The 21,460-nt window shown below is 37.9% G+C and overlaps 1 protein-coding gene across 2 annotated transcripts in view; it reads right to left on the bottom strand.

The window, feature by feature from the left end:
• TTC39B (tetratricopeptide repeat domain 39B) overlaps nt 1-21,460 on the bottom strand; it is a 135,804-nt gene that overhangs the window by 17,295 nt on the left and 97,049 nt on the right. The window contains exons 8-16 of one of the 2 annotated variants that reach the window (XM_023213118.3): nt 18,309-18,373; nt 11,417-11,522; nt 10,027-10,092; nt 7,813-7,921; nt 6,996-7,063; nt 6,845-6,904; nt 5,244-5,405; nt 4,224-4,315; nt 2,550-2,676 (exon numbers count right to left, since the gene is read on the bottom strand). In XM_023213118.3, the coding sequence (XP_023068886.2) occupies nt 2,550-2,676; nt 4,224-4,315; nt 5,244-5,405; nt 6,845-6,904; nt 6,996-7,063; nt 7,813-7,921; nt 10,027-10,092; nt 11,417-11,522; nt 18,309-18,373 (855 nt within the window). The remainder of the gene's footprint in view (nt 1-2,549; nt 2,677-4,223; nt 4,316-5,243; nt 5,406-6,844; nt 6,905-6,995; nt 7,064-7,812; nt 7,922-10,026; nt 10,093-11,416; nt 11,523-18,308; nt 18,374-21,460) is intronic. The other variant, XM_023213119.3, reaches the window with a different exon arrangement.

Raw genomic sequence — 21,460 nt, 5'->3', positions numbered from 1 at the left:
CTTTTAAGAAAAATATTTTTAAGTGTCTGCCAGTTTTTTACATAAAATGTTTCCAAGAATATCACTGGATATAAACATTGGAATATTTTACTGGGCTTAGGATCTTTTATACCATTAGAAACATGGTCCAGTAATGTAATCCAATATGCAGAAAACGTATTCATTTAAAACCCATATGGCTGAATGACAGCTCCTAAAATGTAAACTAATGATTTCTCATTACTTATTATATTTAATGGGCTACCAGATGAGAATTTTTTTGGATCAAAAGCAAATGTGCTTTTGCTTGAAAATATTTTTCTAATGTTCCTGAGAGTGCAGTTAATATTTTTAAGGGTATGAAGTAAGCAGGGTAATTAGTATCTTCTTGGAAATAAATTTTAAGATATGATAAAAATACTGCTTGAAAAGCCTCTTAGCCGGAAGTAGTGGAAATGAGAACAACACACTCAAGCAGAAGGGCAGCAAAAGTGTCTTTACCTTATGGCACCCAAAACTAAGATCATGACACTCCACCTTCATTCAGTTTTACATGTAACAATTTCTTGTTGCTAATAGAGTAAGAGTTAAATTCAATAACAGAATATTTTTTAAATTGATGATGATCTTTTAAAAATTCCTTTTATGGATGAAATCTTTTTATTGGAAGGAGGCAAGCTCATATCTGAGACTTTATGAAAAACATGCTTTTGGTAAAATTCCTAGGTACAAAAAAAATAAAAATAAAAAATCCCAGCACTAACATTTCAAGCCAATTTCCTACACATTCTACATCCATAGACCTGGAGAAAGAAGTGCAGTGAGTTAATCTTCCCTATGGTTCTTAACAGTCAAAGCAGGATACAATTACATACACACTGGTATCTAAGTACTAAGGCAAAGAAAGACGACAGTCTAGAAAATTTTCAGTACAGTTCTGTGAGACAGAAAAACCTTCCCAATGCAAATCACCTAATAAAAATTAATCAGGCATGCAGCTAAGGCTCTAAATGGTTAAGCAGCAGAAGGCTCTCATGTGAGCTGGGAGAGGGAGATGTTTGGTTATTTGTGTGATTTACACAGTGTTCTTGTTTTTATTTGTGCTCAGACATGATTACGGAGTGGTCATATTTTTGTCTTGCTCCATCACAATCACAGAATGTCCCTGTGTGATGCTGAAGTTCTCTGAGTTTGTGTTAGGTAGGAAACACCTGGACCTAGGTGCTAGGCGCCAGCTAACTCCTGTCTGAGTTAGTCAGGGCGAGGCTGCATTGTGCTTTCTCACAGGATGTATAAAGAGCTCCCATAAATCATTAAGAAAACAATCAACAACCCAATGAAAAATTAGGGAAGAATATGAACAACAATTCACGAAAGAAAAAATAAAAATGAAGAAACACATGAAAAGATGCTCCACCACATCCACAAGGAAATGCAAATTCAAATGGCAAAATAGTGTCAGTACTTATTTAAATTGGTAGAGCACTTTTTGAGGGAAATTTAACACTATCTACCGAAATATTAAATGTATATATTCCCTTGAACCAGGAATTCCATTTAAAAAAAATCCTTCACAGATAATTATATGCACACGTACAAAAAGAGAATATTCATTGTAGTGTGTAATTACAAAAACTGGAAAAATCTAAATAACTGTCAAAGAGGAATAATGAAATAAACTCTGAATTAAAAAAAAACAAAAAACAAAAAACTCAGGAAACCCGAGTGGAGGACCACAGACATCAGCTTACAATGAACAGCTTTCCTGTGCTGACTATCTATATAAAAACTAAAGCACCAGAAGAGTCATAGTAACTTGATATATCCAGTATTTTTTGAAGAAGACTTCATTAAGAAAATTTAAGTTGAAATTGTGTTTTTCACAGAAGCCTTGCCTAAATGGCACAAAGTTTAAGAATGTGAGCTGGAGCTAGAATACAACAGCCAGCAGCCAGTTATGGCTCTTGAGCACTGGAAATACGGCTAGCCCAAACTAAGATGTCCTCTAAGTGTAAAAGACACACTAAATTTTTAAGACTTGGTTCAATATGAAAGAATGTATATATCTCATGGATAAGCTTCTATCAATTACATGTTGAAATGACAAAATTTTGCATATACTGGGTTAAACAAAATATATTCTTGAAATTCATTTCTATTTCCTCTTACTTTTTTAATGCGGCTACTAGAAAAGGTAAAATTACATAATGTGGCTTGCATTAGAATTCAACTCATCTTCAATGGAATCAACTTCTATCTAAATTTCTTTATCTAAAAAATGTGGTTAAGAGTTAACTATACTCAAAAAGTTGTAAGAATTAAATGATATGTTTTTAGTAGCTTTATCGTAATGCCTGGAGCATATTAACCAGTCAAAAACCATTAGCTACAGGTTTTTTTTGTTGTTGTTGTTATTAATTACTTATTTAGAAATGTTCAACTTACAACAAAACTTAAAATTGTTTTTAAGTGAGCTAAACTTCATAACCAAATTTAGATATGCTCCCTGCTGCTGTGAGTAGATAATTTACTTCTAGTACATGAAAAGTAAATAAAATAAAAGCAGATACCAGAGCAGGTAAGATGAGCTTCACAGGTGCAGGCAAGGAGGCGGAGTAACGCCGAGCCTTCCTCACAGCAAACTTCTCAGTAGGGAGAGATTTCCCGGCAATTCTCTGCTTCAAGCTGTCCACCTGTCTGTGAAGAGCCCCAGCCCAGTCCCAGAGAAAGGTCATGGCAACACATACGTTATTTATACCTGTGGTTTTCACAGTGAACTTCACAGGCCACCAGCAGCAGCATCACCTGGGAACCTATTTGAAATGCCAATTTTCAGGCCCTACTCTAGACCTACTGAATCAGCAACTCCAGGGCTGGGGCGGAGCAATCTAGAGTTTGATAAGCCCTCCAGGTGATTCTGAGGCACACTCAAGATTGAGAACCACTGATTGACACATATTTCTTTCCAGTCAACTTAGCTAATGTCTTAAATCTATCAAACACAGTCCAGGAAATCTGGGTATACAATTGGCAACTTCTGTGAATAAGCAGGAAAGAGTTCAAAGTATTTACTTATGCTGTGGATACTCAGGGAGAGAGAAGACGGTACACTGGTATATTGCCTATTCTTATTTGCAAGTATTACACAGATCTATAAAATAATATGGCCCAAAAGATAGCCATCAGTTAATATATAATTTAAGAAAATGTTTCCCAAGTACAGGTTGTTTGGGAAATAATCAGCTTAGGACATGTACCATGTTTACAAACTTCCTTTTAAAAATTTTTCAGAATTCCAATTATGAAATTCACAAGCAGGTAAAAATGAGAGTAAGATAGGGAAACTACATGTTCCTGCGAGCACTTTCTCATGCAAAATTTTATGAATGCATCAAACAAGTTGCTGAGAAAGAATTCAAGGGAATACTCAATTACTTCACTGAAAGAAAAAGTAACATGAAATAACATGCCTCCAATATGAGGTAAGCTTGTGTTAGGTTACTTCTGGGCACAATATGGAGCTATGGATTTTAAACTAGTGTACCATCATTTATGTTCATTACCATCAGTGGAAAAGACAGTGGAAATGTGAGGTGGGGGTCAGAGGAAGGGGTCAGAAGCATGTCTCAGACAGGAACCCTTGTAGTTGAAAGGTAATAGCATCTTTATGAAGAGATCATTCATTGTTAGAACTCTCATTATCCCAACAACCTAGAAGCTACAACAGAGCAAGATCTCAAAGCTTTCTTCTGAAAGTAAAAATGATTACATCTTTCACATAAATTGTTTTGATATGGAGAAAACTTAATCTGCATTGGAAGAAAGAGAAGGAGATTTAAAAGATTTTAATGTATCTTAATACTCCCTTCCATTAATTGTTGTTTCTGTAAAATGAGGAAATGAACTTTATAGTAAAAGGTGACATTTATTAATTTATCATGCCATGGCTTTTACTAATGTTGATGTTGATGCTACAGTTAATATACATGGTCAGTTTTTTTTTTTTTTTGGAGACAGGGTCTCACTCTGCCTGTCGCCCAGGCTGCAGTGCAGTGGCGTTATTTCGGCTCACTGCAACCTCTACCTCCCAGGCTCAAGCAATCCTCCCACCTAAGCTTCCCAAGTAGCTGGGACTACAAGCACATGCCACCACGCCCAGCTATTTTTTTGTAGTTTTAGTAGAGATGAGATTTTGCCCCTTTATACCCTCAGGGCCTTTGTTATAGAAATAGTGTCTCACATACCTGAATAAAGTTACCACATTCTCATTAGTTGCTACTACATCCTCCTCTGGAAGCATACTCAAAATTGCCGCTTTCAAGAACACGTAAGTTGCCTTGAGAAAAAGAAGGAGTTTATTACAGAACATCCCTAGGTACATTAACATTTCTAGCTTTCAAATCAGAAATGACCTACAAGCCTTCCAGATATAATATTAACAGGCATTAAAGAAATCAGAGGAAATGAAATCTTATAATCCCTGTTCAAAATGAGAACAACTCTTTTCAATTATCAATAATTTAGACCATTTTCCTATTACATAACTACAGCATTCATAGGTGAGAAAGTGGACAGAATGAACAAGAAAAAATTATCTCATTGCCCCCAACGTCTCATAAGTGGATCAGAATTAATTTTCACTATCCCGAAAAGCCTGGGCATCAGGGCACTGGGAAGTCTACACAAAATTATCAAGATGATTAAGGTTTCATATCTTCACAAGTCCAGCTCATTTTCAGAGATAAAACCTCACGTTTCAAATAACTTTGTTATTGTTTGGGACAGGGTCTTGCTCTGTCACCAGGCTGGAGTGCAGTGGTGTGATCATAGCTCACTGTAGCCTCAAACTCTTCGACTCAAGCTATCCTCCTGCCTCAGCCTCCCACGTAGAAGGCACTCTAGACATGTATCACCATGCCTGGCTAAGGTTTTTATTTTTTGCAGAGATAAAAATCACACTATGTTGCTAGTATCAAACTCCTGGCCTCAAGCCATCTTCTGCCTTAACCTCCCAAAGGGCTGGGATTATAGGTATGGGCCATCGTATTTGGCCCTGAAAAGAACTGTGGATGGCTTTTAAAGCATGTAATGCTGAGGACAGTACCTATAAACAGTAGGTACTTAAGGCACATTTCCTCCTTTTGTAGATCTCTAAGTTGAGAAAACACTGTGGTACCATACTACCGAGCAAACAGTCCTAAATGAAAATCATCCTGGCCACACATTAGCAAACGGATGACATTAACGAAAGTATTGCACTTTACCTTGGACCATTTACTCTCTTTGCAAAGCAGATCTGAATAGTAATATGCCTGCATCCAGTTTTGTTGGAAAACATTAATCCACATTAGCTCCCAGTAGCAGAGATGGTGAAACTGTTTCCATTCTTCTTGAACTGAAACACATTTTCGAAATACTTCTTGTGCCTGTAAATCAATTGCATGAAGTTGATCATCCAGATATTAGACAAGGAGATAATAACCTAATGGGAAAATACATAAAACACTTAGTACAAAAAGGATAAAATTATCATTCATTCAACATCTCAATATGATGTTACGTTCTTTTCCTTACAGGCAATGATACAGTTAAGTTCTGCCTCTTTCTTTAATTTTGTGAGGGGCCTTGACACTTCGTAATGTGGGAGTGGGGAGGTTCCATTCCAAGGAAGATATCAAATGCAGAAGTCATTTAAGAAAAGACTGACAGTAACGTTAGAACTTCCACAGGACAGAACACTGCAGGCAAAGTGACAGGCAACAGGCAGCAGGAAGATGTCACTACCTACGTAATTGGCAAAAGGTTAACTCTTTCATCATTCAACAATTCAATAAAATTCTGTAAGAAAACTCAACAGGAAACTGGCAAAGATATAAATAGGCAAATCAGAAAAAAATATATATAAAAATGACAGATACACATGGAGAAATTTGTAAACTAGGCAATATAAACTTAAATATTAGATTTTCATTTTTAGCCATCACATAATGTCCTGAGCTGGCAAAGAGCATTGGAAACAAATATTTTTATATGTTTACTGGAGTTTACACTGGAACAATCTTAAGTGAGGAGGGCAATTTGGCTGGATTTACAAAAATGCAACCACCTTTTGGCCCAGGAATTCTACTAATCATAATCTGTCTTCTATAAATATACCTGTGCACAGAAATATACATACAATGATGTTCACAACAGTTTGTAGCGGCCAAATGTCTATGACCAGTGCACTACTTTAATAGGTATAGTATATCCATCCCATGAAATGAAACCCAGCCACCAAAAAGAATAGGAGACATTTAGGTATACTGACTTGGAAAGAGAGCCAAGACATATTGTAAATAGAAAAAAAAAAAAAAAAAAAATCACAGAAAAATACATGTTTGATCTCATTTGTGTGGAAAAAATGGTTTGTGAATGTATATCCATAAATGGCTTCTTACTTTTCTACTTCTGACCCCGACACTTCCTTTTTTGAGGGAACTGGTGAATAATTTTCCTTGATAAGGAGCCCACATGTAGTAGACTTGCATGTCATGCAGGGGCTAGATTCCAAAGTCAGTGTGTAATGCAGAAATTGATAACAGTCATAGTTTCTTGAAAATCCCTGAGCTTATTATTTGGTATATACTACCCTAAAGTGCTTAATGTACTCTATGTATAAATGTAGACTATATTCAGTAATCCACTGCATAGATTTTATACAATAGAATGTATGTACAAGTTAAAGTTCTGGCTTTTTACTTATATGGTTTTTTCTCTTTATTTTTGTCTAGTCCATATAGCTAAGTTTACTTTTGTTGAATGAGTAGGTCACAGCTCCACCATACAGACAACTCCCCCAAATAACTCCCACCTAATAAATTACCTCTTCAAGATTCCCTTTCAGCAACTCTATTCGGGCATGATAAAACAACATGAGTGAGCCCTGCAGAGCAAGGAAGAAAACACACTGTTCAACAGTCAACACTGGCTGATTAATTACGGTTGAAACATACACTTTGAAATACTAAGCATACATTTGGAAACTGCTGGAGGAAGGGTGCCAGGAGACGCTCTGCTTCAGCAACATTCACTTCTCCTGTACCTAGAAATTTAACAGGAAAAACCTCAGTCTTCATAAGACATGGGGATAGTTATAACTAACTCTCCAAACTTCATTAACATATAGTAAAGACTTACTCATGGAAAAGATGAAAACTATTATTTCATCATTTTTATAACTGGGGAATAAAATAAAGACCAGTCTCACCTATAACTTTAGTTTAAGAAACTCTAGGACACACTAATTCTTAAGAATGCAGGCGGCTGTCTCAGATTCCTAACTGGAATTTCTGGTTTTAATAGCAACATTAACTTATTTAGCCCAAAATTTCATTTTCTGCAAAGAAATCTAACATACAGTAAAATAGATCACCTTAATATAGAAATTTTAGCTGAGAACAGATGAAAATTATTTAATGAAAGAAACTACCCTACTCCCTCTGCTAAATGTCACTATGACAAAGGACACTATTTTCTACCTTTATTCAAAAAAAAAAAAAAAGTAAACAGATATGAACTACTAGCTTTTGTTGATCTTTCTAAATTTTTACTTACTCAGATTAAAAATAATCAACTTTTTGTTTTGTTTTTTAATTTGGAGACAGGATCTCGCTCTGTTGCCCAGGCTGGATCCAGTGCAGTGACATGATCATAGCTCACTGCAGCCTCAAACTCCTGGGTTCAACCGATCCTCCCACCTCAGCCTCCCAAGTAGCTGGGATTACAGGTGTAACCCACCATGTCTGGCCCAAATAATCAATGTTCAATGAAACAATCTAATCTAGATCTTACCAAGTATTAGGGAGATGTAAGTATGAAAAGCTAAGATGGTTAAGCAGCACAGTGCAGACCTCATGCTTTTTCCTGAGGCACCTTCGCGTAACTGCAGGAGGCCCAACTCCTACGGGAATTAAATGCATTTTAGAAAGAGAACATGGCTGGAAAACCATATTCGGAAACTTTTTAAATATTTTTATATATCAGGGGGTTACAAGTACAGATTTCATGTATTATGCTGTGGTGAAGTCTGGGCTTTTCGTGTACCCATCACCCCACGAGTGAACATCATACCCAACAGGTAATTTTTCAACCCTCTCTTCCCCCACCCCCCCACCTCTGGTGGCCTCCAATGTCTATTATTCCACTTTGTATGTCCATATGTACCATTGTTTAGCTCCCATTTATAAGTGAAAACATGGTATTTGACTTTCTATTTAGAAACTCTTTAATTTTGAGACAGTCTCATTCTGTCACCCAGGTTGGAGTACAGAGGCACAATCATGGCTCACTGCATCCCCTACCTCTCCAGACTCAGGTGATCGTCCCACCACAGCCTCCCAAGTAGCTGTGACTACAGGTGTGTACCACCACGCCCAGTTAATTTTTGTATTTTTTGTAGAGACAGGATTTTAACCTGTTACCCAAGCTGCTCTCAAACTCGTGGGCTCAAGCGATCTACCCGCCTCAGCCTCCCAAAGTGCTGGGATTACAGGCGTGAGCAACCATGCCTGGTCTGTTCAGAAACTTTAAAATCCTAGTTCATATATCCTTATCCTCAATGAAGGTGGAGTTTCTTTTTAAAGGAACAAGAATGGTGGTAATGCCTAACTAGAAATGAACTTTATTAAACTTGCATAAGACATTCTCATAAATCCTTTTATATCATGTGATTCTAAAGAGAGAAAAGGGCTGTGTTCATTTCATGGAGATACTCTATTTCCCTGATAGAAATATTCACTAAAACATATTGAGGATATAAGTGCAAGGCACTGTGGCGGGTATGAACAAACATGGTCTATGTCTTCAAAGATCTTTCTATCAAATAGAGAAGACAGTATGTGAACACAATGACCTTATTAGAATATGGAGAGAGATGTAAGAAGAATAGACAATTCTGAAAGTCAGGAATGCTTGAGCCTCACTGAGGGAGTATGAGGGACAGTTTTGTGAGATAGGTGGCATTTATCTCAACCCTAGTGGATGGAGGGGCTCTTGAGAGACAATGATTTGGGAGGAAGCCAGCTGGGGAGGATATCCAAAACAGAGAAAAGCAAAAGCATGGAAACAAAAGCACAGGACTTGCTGGGGAACAACCAATTGCCCAGTTTAACAGGAGTACTGGGAACGTGAGGAATATGGGTAGCATGGCTGGAAACACTGGCTAGAATCAGACCATGGGGTCCTTGAAGCCATTAATAGTTTGAACTTTATTTGAGAGGCAGTTGAGAGCCTCTGAAGGAATCAGGTAGGAGGTGAACGGTTAAGGAGAAGGGTGACCAAGAAACACAGAGTCAGAATGGACAACATTATGAAGGCATCACCATAAATACACCATAGCTCATGAAGAACATGGACAGTAGAAAAAACAGGGAAAAAAGCGATAGCTGCTTATACTTGCTCTCACACATTTCTCAAAACCTGCTTTTTTAATCGACACTTTTTGCCATGAGGCAACTCTTATAATAGCATATTGAGTGTCATGGTTAATAAATGTGATATATTCACTACCAAACCATAAACACGCAGACATTTAATAAATAAAACTAATGAAAAACATATTTCGTCATTTAGTTTTATAAAGAAACTTGTGGAAACACATGGAAATCCAAAATACTGCATCGTATTTGATCCATGAAAATCATAAAATATTAGGGAAATCCAGCTAATTTCTTCATCTTAAGGAGGGGAACTCTGGGGCTGCTTAACTATTAAGAAAGCATAGGAAAGCATGTGAGAGTAATAAGATCTAGCAAGAAGCAATATTAGCAATACATAATTTTTCATCCAAGAATTTGGGTAACAAGGGTGAACATTTTTAACTTTCAATAGAAAAACTACATCTAACTCCTGAAAAATGTGATCAAGAATCAAAGGCTTATTTTCTGTCTCACAAACAAACTGCCAATAATTATCAAGCCAGTTATGCAGACATGTTCCATTGCCATCATATTCAATAAATAATATTTTATCTTCCCTGTCAAAATTAAGATAAAATTAAATTTGTACCCTATTTCCAGAAAATCCAATAAATTCCAGTAGTCTGATAATCCTTGCCGGTAAAAGGGACAGCATCTGTAAGAAACAAATATATACAATGTATTTATGTGTTAGTGTTTCCAACTGCAAACAAATTTAAACTAACAACTTACAGTTTTAATGCTTCAATAATGTGAAAAATTGGAAACAAGTTTTAACCACCAGATATTTCTGTGACCACATATTGTAACAATCACTTATGAATAACTTTTAGTTAGCTAAGACAATGAACCTTTAAAAAGTTTTGTTTTAAGGCTGGTCTTTCCAGCATGCTCTATAGAATAGTGGGAACTTTGATGTGGTGTAATGAAGTGACAAGAAGGCAACCCCTCAAAGCCCATGTCCAGGCAAGGTTTCTTAGTTTCCTTTCCCAGAAGCAAAAATCAGTCATAGTCTGTGTGATGTGTAGACACCACCCAGAAATGGATAGCTGCAGGACTACCACTTCTCTCTGGGATATTCCTGAAGGACAGTGGTAAGGGACTATCCTTCCAGTGGGCAGAACCTTGGGCAGTGCACCTGGTTATGCACTATGCTTGAAAGGAGAAATGGTCAGATGTGCAATTACATACGCTGATTCAGGGGATGTAGACAATGGTTTGGTTGGATGGGCAGGGGCTTGGAAGGAACATGATTGGAAAATTGGTGACAAAGAGGTCTGAGGAAGAAGTATGTGGACAGATCTTCCTGAATGGACAGGAAATGCTGCCATGTGGATACACATCAAAAGATGACCTTAGCAGAAGAGGATTTTAACAACCAGTTGGATAGGATGGTTCATTCTGTGGTTACCAGTCAGCCTCTTTCCCATTCATCACCCACAGGTTCGTGAGCAAAGTGGCCAAAGCGGCACATACACTCATGTGTATACTTCTCTTGACCACTTTATTTTTTCACTAATTCCAGTGAACCATCAACAAAATTTAAAAATCTCTTAATAACATATTGGAATTTGACAGATTACTACTCAGACTTCATCTACTCAGGGATCATCAAAAATCATTCCTGAAGTTACACTGGTCCCTCACACGTTTTCAATTCCAGAGCCATCACTGTCATTGCAACAATATTTCCAATGTGGAAATGGAAATGGATTCCACTGTTCCTTGTTACCAAAACCTTACTAGTCTATTCAGAGTGCCACAGGCTTCCCTTACATTTTACAATCCAAAGCTACTCTGAGCATGTGTGGAACTTCATAACACACTGGGTCACAGTGCCAGAAAACTGATCCCACTCTAGCTGTTTGTCAACCAACCCAGGGAGAGGTTCAGGATGAGGTTCAAATGCAGTGGAGAAGGCACAGATAACCTTAGGTTCTTCTGCAAAAGTTCTGGTTTCTATATGGTGACTTCCTTACCAAATTAAAGGCCCCAGTGCCAAGCTTGACACCCCCTTCAAACTCATAGAAGAATTCCTGCTGAAGTTTGTTCTTCTGAATTTCATGCAGGATAGAAAGACAATCTCTGGATTGAAGAAAAAAAGTGATAGCGTAAGTTGACCATGACTCTGAAAATAAATATTAAATCACATTTTACAATTACATACTGTAAAATAAATGTCATTAATTAAAATACCATCAAAATTTTAAATGGATGATGCTGTGCTGAGTTTACTCTTAAGGATACTAGGTAATAATCATCAAGGAAAAAGGAGACGCTCATTTTTACAGTGTCTAGCAAAACCAGTGTTTCTGGGCTTAAAGAGAGGGTTCATCCATTGGCAACCACCAGCCAGGAGCCACAGGACCACAGGCTGCCACCCCACAGCTTCCAGCAGTGTCTGATGGTGGACTGCTTGAGAGGGCTCAGTTCCTCAACCACTGCACACACTGCAGCCCAAGGAAATGAAATGCTACTGGCAAGAAGATCTGAACTTCAGTGTGACTGCCATCGTCTCAAACAGACCAAATAAATTAGGGCTTGGGACCAGGACAGACTGAAAACAACAAAGCAAAGGCCATCACAATGGCCCCATCTGTCCTCTGCTTTCTTCCTGCTCCATCCATGCACATCTTTCCAACTTCTCACTATATTTTCTAAGTATTTCTCTCTTGCCTGTTCACATCATCTTCAAAAGGCAAATCTTTACCAGAGAAATACAAACTAAAACAATGACAAAAATATAAAAATTGATAATAACTGGGAATTGCTTATCAAATTGACAAAATTTTTTTAATAAGGAATAATGAGATATCATGTATCACTTGGTGTGATGCAATTATAAAATGTGCAACTACACCTGTGATCCAGTCTAGCCAAATATTTTTAATCTGAATCTAGCAAGCCTATAGACCTAACTTCCAGTTTACAAAATATTTAAGGGTTTAGAGAGTCAATTCAGATGCCCACCAGCCTACAAGTATCCCCTGCTGTCATTTCCCCTGAGTCATTTATTTTTTATTATGGTGTATTTTGCCAAATAAAATGATCAATGTTTATTTGGTCAGCTCAGTGAATTTCCTCTGATTTCTGATTTTATGCCATGGTTAAAAGGCCTTTGAAACTGACATCATGTACCTAATGATATCATTTCTATGGTATTTTTGCCATAGATTCATAATCTGAATTTAATCATGAAGAAACATTAGAAAAGTCCACATTGATAGTTGTTTTATTAAATAACTGGCCAGTTTATTCTTTTAAAGTGTCAACATCATTAAAGACAAAGACTGAGGAACTATTTCAGATGAAAAGAGACCAAGGAGACATGACAGCTAAACTCAGTATCCAGAATCCCAGGTTGGATCCTGGGCCAGAAAAATGGCATTGATGAGACAACTGGAGAAATGTAAGTAAAGGCCATGGAGTAAATATTAATACTGTATCCATGTCAGTGTCCTGATTTTATTCATTGTAATGTGCTTCCACAGAGTATTAACATTTGTAAATCTGAGTGAAGTCTATATGGAAATTTTTTGTAAAAATTTTCAAATTATTTCAAAGTGAAAAAACAAAAATTAAAAAAGTTTAAAGTCTTTATATTTAAGAATTATAAAAATACTTTGTTTCCTGCTAGAATTCTTTTTAAATCTTTTAATATTAAACTTATATGGACTTTTTTCGTCTTAATGATTTTTCCATAAAAGGAACAATTTTTCTAAAAACCCTTCCTAAAGTACCTATCTTTCTTCACTGTTTTGAAAGGGCCTATGTATATAAAGGAATTTAGTATATTTTGAATTCCCAGGTGTGGGTGTGTGTGTGTGTGTGTGTGTGTGTGTGTGTGTGTAAATCCATGTGTGCACACACACGCTGTCTCTTTCAAAAACCCTGCGGTTCATTTCACTGACATGGAAAGGCATACCTTGTTTTATCGCACTTCACTGTATTGCACTTTGTGGGTACTGCATTTTTTACAAATTGAAGATCTGTGGCAACTCTGTGTTGAGCAAGTGTATTCGAGCACATTCCAACAATACGTGCTCACTTTGTGTTTCAGAGTCATGTTTTAGTAATTCTCATAAAATTTCCAAACTTTTAAATTATTATTGCACCTGTTAATGGTGATCTGTGATGGGAGACCTTAAATGTTACTGCTACTGTAACTGTTTGAGGGGGCCATGAACCACAGCCATATGAGACAGAGAAAGTTCTCAATAAATGTTGTGTGTGTTCTGACTGCTCTTCTGACAGGTTGCTCCCCCATCTCTCTCCTCAGGCCTCCCTGTCCCCTGAGACAAAACAATATTGAAAGTAGGCCAATTGGTAACTCTGCAGTGGCCTCAGTGTTCAAGTGAAAGGAAGAGTCTCCCCTCTCTCACTTGAAATCAAAAACTAGAAATAATTAAGCTTAGTGAGGAAGGTATGTCAAAAGCCAAGACAGGCTGAAAGCTAGGCCTCTTGTGCCAAACAGTCAACTTGTAAGTGCAAATGAAAAGTTCTTGAAGAAAATTAAAAGTGCTACTTCAGTGAATGCACAAGTGATAAGAAAACAAAACAGCCCTATTGCTGATATGGAGAAAGCTGTAGTGGTCTGGATAGAACAAACAGCCCACAACACTCCCTTAAGCCAAAGCCTAATCCAGAAGAAGACCCTAACTCTTTAACTCTATAAAGGCTGAGAGAGGTGAGGAAGCTGAAGGAAAAAAACTTGGAAGCTAACAGAGGTTGGTTCATGAATTTAAGGAAAGACACCATCACATAAAAGTGCAGCCAGGCACGGTGGCTCACACCTGTAATCTTAGCACTTTGGGTGGCCAGGGTGGCCGGATCATGAGGTCAGCAGTTCGAGACCAGCCTGGCCAAGCATGGTGAAACACTGTCTCTACTAAAAATACAAAAATTAGCCAGGCATGGTGATGCACACCTGTAGCCTCAGCTACTCGGGAGGCTGAGGCAGGAGAATCACTTGAACCTGGGAGGCAGAGGTTGCAGTGAGCTGAGATTGTGCCACTGCACTCCAGCCTGGGCAACAGAGCGAAACTCCACCTCAAAAAAAAAAAAAAAAAAAAAAAAATTACAAAGTGAAGCAGCAAGTGCTTATGTAGAAGCAGTAGCAAGTTATCCAGAATATCTAGCTAAGATCACTGATGAAGGTGGCTGCACTAAACAAATTTTCAATGTAGACAAAATGTCCTTCTATTGGAAGAAGAAGTTATCTAGAACTTTCATATCTAGAGAGGAGAAGTCAATGCCTGGCTTCAAAACTTCAAAGGTCAGGCTGACTCTTGTTAAGGGGCTAATGGAACTGGTGACTTTAAATGGAAGCCAGTGTTCATTTACTATTCCAAATATCCGAAGGCCCTTAACAATTGTCCTAAATCTACTCTGCCCGTGCTCTATAACTAAAACAACAAAGCCTGGATGATAGCACATCTGTTTACAGCATGGTTTACTAAATATTTTCAGTCTACTGTTGAGATCCACTGCTAGGGAAAAAAAAAAAAAAAATTATTTCAAAGTATTATTACTCACTGAAAATGCACCTAGTCACCTAAGAGTTCTGAAGGAGATGTATGCAAGGATTATATTGTTTTCATGCCTACTAACACAACATCCATTCTGCAGCCCAAGGATCAAGGAGTAATTTTGACTTTCAACTCTTATTATTTAAAAAGCACACTTTATAAGGCGATTGCTGCCATAGTGATTCCTCTAATGGATCCAGGGAAAGGAAACAGAAAGCCTTCTGAAAAGAATTCATCATTCTACATGTCATAGAGAACATTCATCATTCATGGAAGGAAGTCAAAATGTCCACATTAACAGGAGTTTGGAAGAAGCAGTTTTCAACTCTCTATGATCATTTTGAGGGATTCAAGACTTTGGTGGAGAAAGTAACTTCAGAGGTGTTAGAAACAGCAAGAGAACTAGAATTAGAAGTGGAGCCTGAAGATGTGACTGACTGCTGCCATCTCATGATGAAACTTTAATGGATGAGGAGTTGCCTCTTATGAAAGAGCAAGAAAGTAGTTTCTGGAGATAAAATCCACTCCCAGTAAAGATGCCATAAACATTGTTGAAATGACAACAAAGGATCTGTAATATTAAACTTCGCTGATAAAGCAGCAACAAGATTTGAGAGCATGGACTCTAATTCTGAAAGAAGTTCTCCTGTGGGTAAAATGCCATCAAGCAGTATTACATGCTACAGAAAAATCTTTTACGAAAGGAAAAGTCAATAGGTATGGCAAACTTCACTGTTGTCCTTTTTTAAAAAATTGCTATAGCCACCCCAACCTTCAGCAACCACTACCCTGAATGTCAGCACCCATCAACATGGAGGCAAGACCTCCACCAACAAAAACATTGTAACTTGCTGAAGGCTCAGATAATTGTTAGCATTTTTTTTTTAGCAAAAAAGTATTTATCAATTAGGGTAGACATAAGGTATTGGAAGACTTAATAGAATACAGTACAGTATCAACATATTTTTTTTTCTTTTTTTGAGACGGAGTCTCGCTCTGTCACCCAGGCTGGAGTGCAGTGGCCTGATCTCGGCTCACTGCAAGCTCCGTCTCCCGGGTTCACGCCACTCTCCTGCCTCAGCCTTCCTAGCAGCTGGGACTATAGGTGCCCGCCACCGCGCCCAGCTAATTTTTTGTATTTTTAGTAGAGACAGGGTTTCACCCATGGTCTCAATCTCCTGACCCCGTGATCTGCCCGCCTAGGCCTCCCAAAGTGCTGGGATTATAGGCGTGAACCACCGCGCCCGGCCCATAACTTTTATATGCACAAGGAAACCAAAAAGTTTGTGACTCACTTTATTGCAATATTCACTTTATGGTAGTGGTCTGGAACCCAAAATATCTCTAAGGTATACCTATATGTCTTTGCCTCTACAGGCCTACTTTAATTCCTTTAGTATTTTTAAGTTTTGATGACTAAAACAGCAATTAGCATTGAATTTAACATTTTTTTATATTTTCTAAAAATACTTCACAGAGAAATCTATAGAACAGCATGTCAGGTACCCAAGATCTACCATCCCTTTCCAGGATTTTGAATGAAACACAGTTTTGTGGAAGGATTTTCAATGAAAGTACCTCTTAAAATACTAAATTTTGGTTCTGCTACCAGTAATGGCAGGGTAGCTTATGTCAGATTAACTTTCCCACAAATAACTACCATAAATTCTGGAAAAATATAAAATATACATTTAAAACATATTTTTACACAGTAGAAAATGAAGGGAAAAAAGTAGGAGTCTCAGGAGAGAAGAAAGTAAGAATGGGGAAAAAAAAAAAGTTTGAAAAATTATGACCACAAATTTCTCAAAACCACACTTAGGCACATCCTAGCCAAACTACTGAGACCCAAAGATACCCAGCTGCTTGGGAGGCTGAGACAGGAGAATTGCTTGAACCCAGGAGGCAGAGGTTGCAGTGAGCTGAGATCGCACCACCGCACTCCAGCCTGGGCAACAGAGCAAGACTCGGTCTCAAAAAAGAAAAAAGAGAAAAGCATAAAGGACAAAATGTGGTAAATGAAATTACACTTTTGCAAAGTTTTTACAATTTATGTCCAGTGCTACAATATTAACTCTAAGTTGACTGTAATAAGTTAAAAAGAATATTATAAACACTAGAGTAACCACAAAAAAAATTAGAGTACAGCTAAGAAAACAACAGTTTTAAAAATGTTATTAAAGCAAAAGAAGACAGGAAAAAAGGGTGAGAGAACAAATGAGGCAAAGAGAAAAAGCAAAATGGTAGTAACAAGTGCAAACATATCAACTGCCCAACTATGTGCATCTATAAGAAATACAATTTAAATATTTAAAAATACAACATGAAAACAAAAATAGGTTTAAAGTAAAAGAATATATACCATGCAAAGACTAATTATAAAAAGCATGAGTGCCTATATGAATATTAGACATAACAGATTTCAAGACAAGGAATATTACCAGAGTTAAATAGAGACATTTCAAGATGAAGAAAAGGTTAATTAGGAAGGCAGAACAATTATAAATACATATTATATGAGCCTGACAACAGAGCTCCTAATATATGAGGCAAACACTGACAGAACTAAAGGAAGAAAGGGATGACTCCAGATTCAAACTTAGAGATTTTAACACTGAGTAAATAAAAGACAACTGGATAAAAATCAATAAGGATGGCCGGACGTAGTGGCTCATGCCTGTAATCCCAGCACTCTGGGAGGCCGAGGCAGGCAGATCACAAGGTCAGGAGATCGAGACCATCCTGGCTAACACAGTGAAACCCTGTCTCTACTAAAATTACAAAAAATTAGCCAAGCGTGGTGGCAGGTGCCTGTAGTCCCAGCTACTCAGGAGGCTGAGGCAGGAGAATGGTATGAACCCAGGAGGTGGAGCTGGCAGTGAGCCGAGATCGCACCAGTGCACTCTAGCCTGGGTGACAGAGCGAGACTCCACACCAAGAAAAAAAAAAAAAATCAATAAGGATACGAATATCACTATGGTCATCTCAGCTGAACATTTCCATCTACCGCAGAAAGTTCTACTGGGCAGTGCTGCTCTGGAATCTGAACCAAAGATACTACTATAATTTTAAATTTATAAATTGTTCAAAGGAGAAACTCAAATTATCTAATCAGAAATTTTGTCAGTAGCTTTATTGTCAACTAATTTGCTCTTAAAATTGTATTTAAACTTAAATTCTGTTGTCCTATAACACTGAATACACACTCAGCAAAAAAAACAAGTTCATTTTTACCAACACGAAATAAAAACTCCTAGTCAAACTTAATTTAGAAGAACTGTGAAGAACAAAGGAGTATACAGCACAGAATTATTTACAAATCACATCTTACTTTTTAACTTACTTATATATTTGGTAACTTGTTCTAATTTTGAGTCCACCTTTGATGAAGTTGATCATATTTTCATCCTGAAAATAATTCAGTTAAAAAATTAGATTATTTAGCAAACAAGTGTAAATTGCCCCCACAGTTGTGTGTGTGTGTGATTAGAAAAACAAAAACAAACAAAAAAAAGTATTTTGAGGACATAATTTTGAAATTAACACATACTCTTGCTTTACATTTAAAAGTTTTTGGGGTACTTTTTCTTCCACATTAGAGGACAACAAAAAGAAAATACTTGTAAAATCCTTCAATTACTTTATATTACTAAGGAGGTAATCCTCACCAATTAGGGTCCATATGTGGTCCAAATTATTTTAATAAACATCGACATCCACTGAGTTATTTTCTTGTGGGTTTAACAGAATCTAAACTGCATGACTTTGCAATCTGCTCCAAGGCCAAACCTTCCAGTACATTACACCCAGTAAAGGGGACAATGGTCCTTCTTTCACAGAGTACTTTAGCAGTCAGAGTCTATTTAATGTTGCGAATTTTACTCATACACATTTCCAGGCCCAAAATAACTGGTCTGGTTTCTGAAGTGGCTGTCACTACTATGCAATTTTGTTTTAGGAAAACAAAACCACTTCAGTTCTGTTTATCTGATGGTCATCGACTATAAAATTGAGGCAGTTGGCCTAGATGAATGGCGTTTTCGGGGTCAGCATTCTAGGATTCTAAGACAATCTCTCAATAAATAACATCAAATAACCACTTGAAGGAAGTTACTCTAATAGATGGTACTAGTGGAGACAGTCCTATGTTTTGCATTTCCAGAGAGAAAGTTTTTCTAGTCTATTGATATCAGAAAGATGCTCTGGCCGGGCGAAGTGGCTCACACCTGTAATCCCTTTGCGAGGCTGAGACGGGCGGATCACGAGGTCAAGAGATCGAGACCATCCTGGCCAACATGGTGAAACCCCATCTCTAGTAAAAATACAAAAATTAGCCAGGCATGGTGGCGGGTGCCTGTAGTCCCAGCTACTCGGGAGGCTGAGGCAGGAGAATCACTTGAATCTGGGCAGCAGAGGCTGCAGTGAGCCCAGATCGCACCACTGCACTCCAGCCTGGTGACACACCGAGACTCCATCTCAAAAAAAAAAAAAAGAAAAAGAAAAAAGAAAATGCTCTATATGTATTTCTTGTGTACTTAAGCATCCTCCTGTAGCAAAAGAAAAACTGACTTTCATTTACTAATTTCATTAATTGCTTAAATACTTATTATTCTAATTATTATAAGAATCAATAGATATGAAATGCAATGTTTATCTTCTTAATTTAAGGAATCTTATGATTACATATGATCCAATACCAACCAGAAAAGAATTTCTTAAATTAGCTTGAAATATGCCTCAAAAAAAAAAAAAAAAACCATATGTCATTTCAGGATTCATCAAACTTAAATTTAATGCCTATTTTATACCAGGCACCCAAATGCAAAAACAGATGAAAGTAATACAGTATGTTAAGGGAGGGCATCATGCGTGCAGAGGGAGCCATGCACAGGGACGGAGTCATGCACAGGGATGGGATCATGCACAGGATGTCATGAGAACACAAAGTAGTAGCCTGGAGAGGGCCAGAAATCCCTCCTGGAAGCATTGGTGCTTTAAGCACAAAAATAATTAGAAACTGGCCAGGTATAGAAAAGCAAAGCAGATGTGAACTTTGTAAGCAAAGTAAAACTCAAGTGGAAAGATGGGGCGGCATTAAGGATCATGATGGGTTTGGCCATGTGTGCATATGTAATTCTACACTGCTGAAGAATCTATTGCAAAGAGAATGACGAAGGAAGAAAGCTACCTCCAGCCATGCTACTCAATATGCAACCCTGTCAGCGGCATCCAAGGACACCTGTAAGGTGTGTGTGTGTTGGCAGGGGCGGGGGCAGTAAGGGAACATAGAGAGGAGGTACCAGTTTTGTTTGAAAAAGTACCCCCCTCATTTGTGATATTCTGATAGAGAATACTGCCATAGTCAATAAGAGCTACTGAATGCTGAAGCAGAGAAGTGACCAAGTCAGAGACTCGTTTTTAAGAGGGTACTCAACCCTCAACTGCAGAATAGGGAATGAGCTGAAGGTAAAAGAAATTAGAGAGGGAGAGTCACTAGATTGCTGTACAGTTCAGCAAAGAGTGGATAAGCACCTCTTCTAGAACAATGACAGAAAGAGATGGAGTTGCACAATCTTTAAAAGGCTAAAGCAGCATGAATATAAAAATGATTAGGTAGGAGGCATGAGGGAGAGGGCACAAGTATGGATATCTCTTTCATTTCAAGTCCCCAAATATAAAATAAGCCTTCGAATCCCAGATTTGATTGCCAAATCCCTGTTTGGAAACCAGAAAAAAACTTGGGCCTCCATGACTATCATTATGATGCTTACTGAGGCAATAAGACTGTTGTTATCAACCAGCCTTTGTAATGTCTGTGTTTTAGGAAACAGGGTCATGGGCTACAGTGACTCCGTTTTACTAAACCAGAATCCAACCTAAGAGGTAAACCTCCATGAAAAGAAAGAAGCAACTGTCAAATAATTTAAAAGATTGTGGCCAGGCGCGGTGGGTCACGTCTATAATCTCAGCACTTTAGGAGGCCGAAATGGGTGGAACACCTGAGGTCAGGAATTCGAGAGTAGCCTGACCAATATGGTGAAACCCTGTCTCTACTGAAAATACAAAAATTAGCCAGGTGTGGTGGCGCACACCTGTAATCCCAGCTACTCGGGGGACTGAGACAGAAGAACTGCTTGAACCCGGAAGGCAGACATTGCAGTGAGCCAAGATCGCGCCACTGCACTCCAGCCGGAGTGACAGAATGAGGCTCTAACCACTCCGCACCCCTCCACAAAAAAAAAAAAAAAGACTGTGATTGAGGAAGATTTTCCATTTTACAGTTGAATTTCTTTCTGATTTCGTACAATCTCTACTCCACCTCACCCTCACTGTAGCCATCACTGCCACCCATGAAGCCATTATGTGAAGATTTATGTTTTACAGAAGCATTGGAAGATACAGAAATAGGCAAGGTACTGACTGTACTAATTCCCAGAGGTGAAATTAAAATGCCTCATAAGAAAAGGATTAATTGTTTAGTGACTTTTAAAAAAC

This window comes from Piliocolobus tephrosceles, chromosome 14, assembly GCF_002776525.5.
Source record: "Piliocolobus tephrosceles isolate RC106 chromosome 14, ASM277652v3, whole genome shotgun sequence".
Classification (NCBI taxonomy): Eukaryota; Metazoa; Chordata; class Mammalia; order Primates; family Cercopithecidae; genus Piliocolobus; species Piliocolobus tephrosceles.
This window is presented reverse-complemented; position numbering and strand designations above follow the sequence as displayed.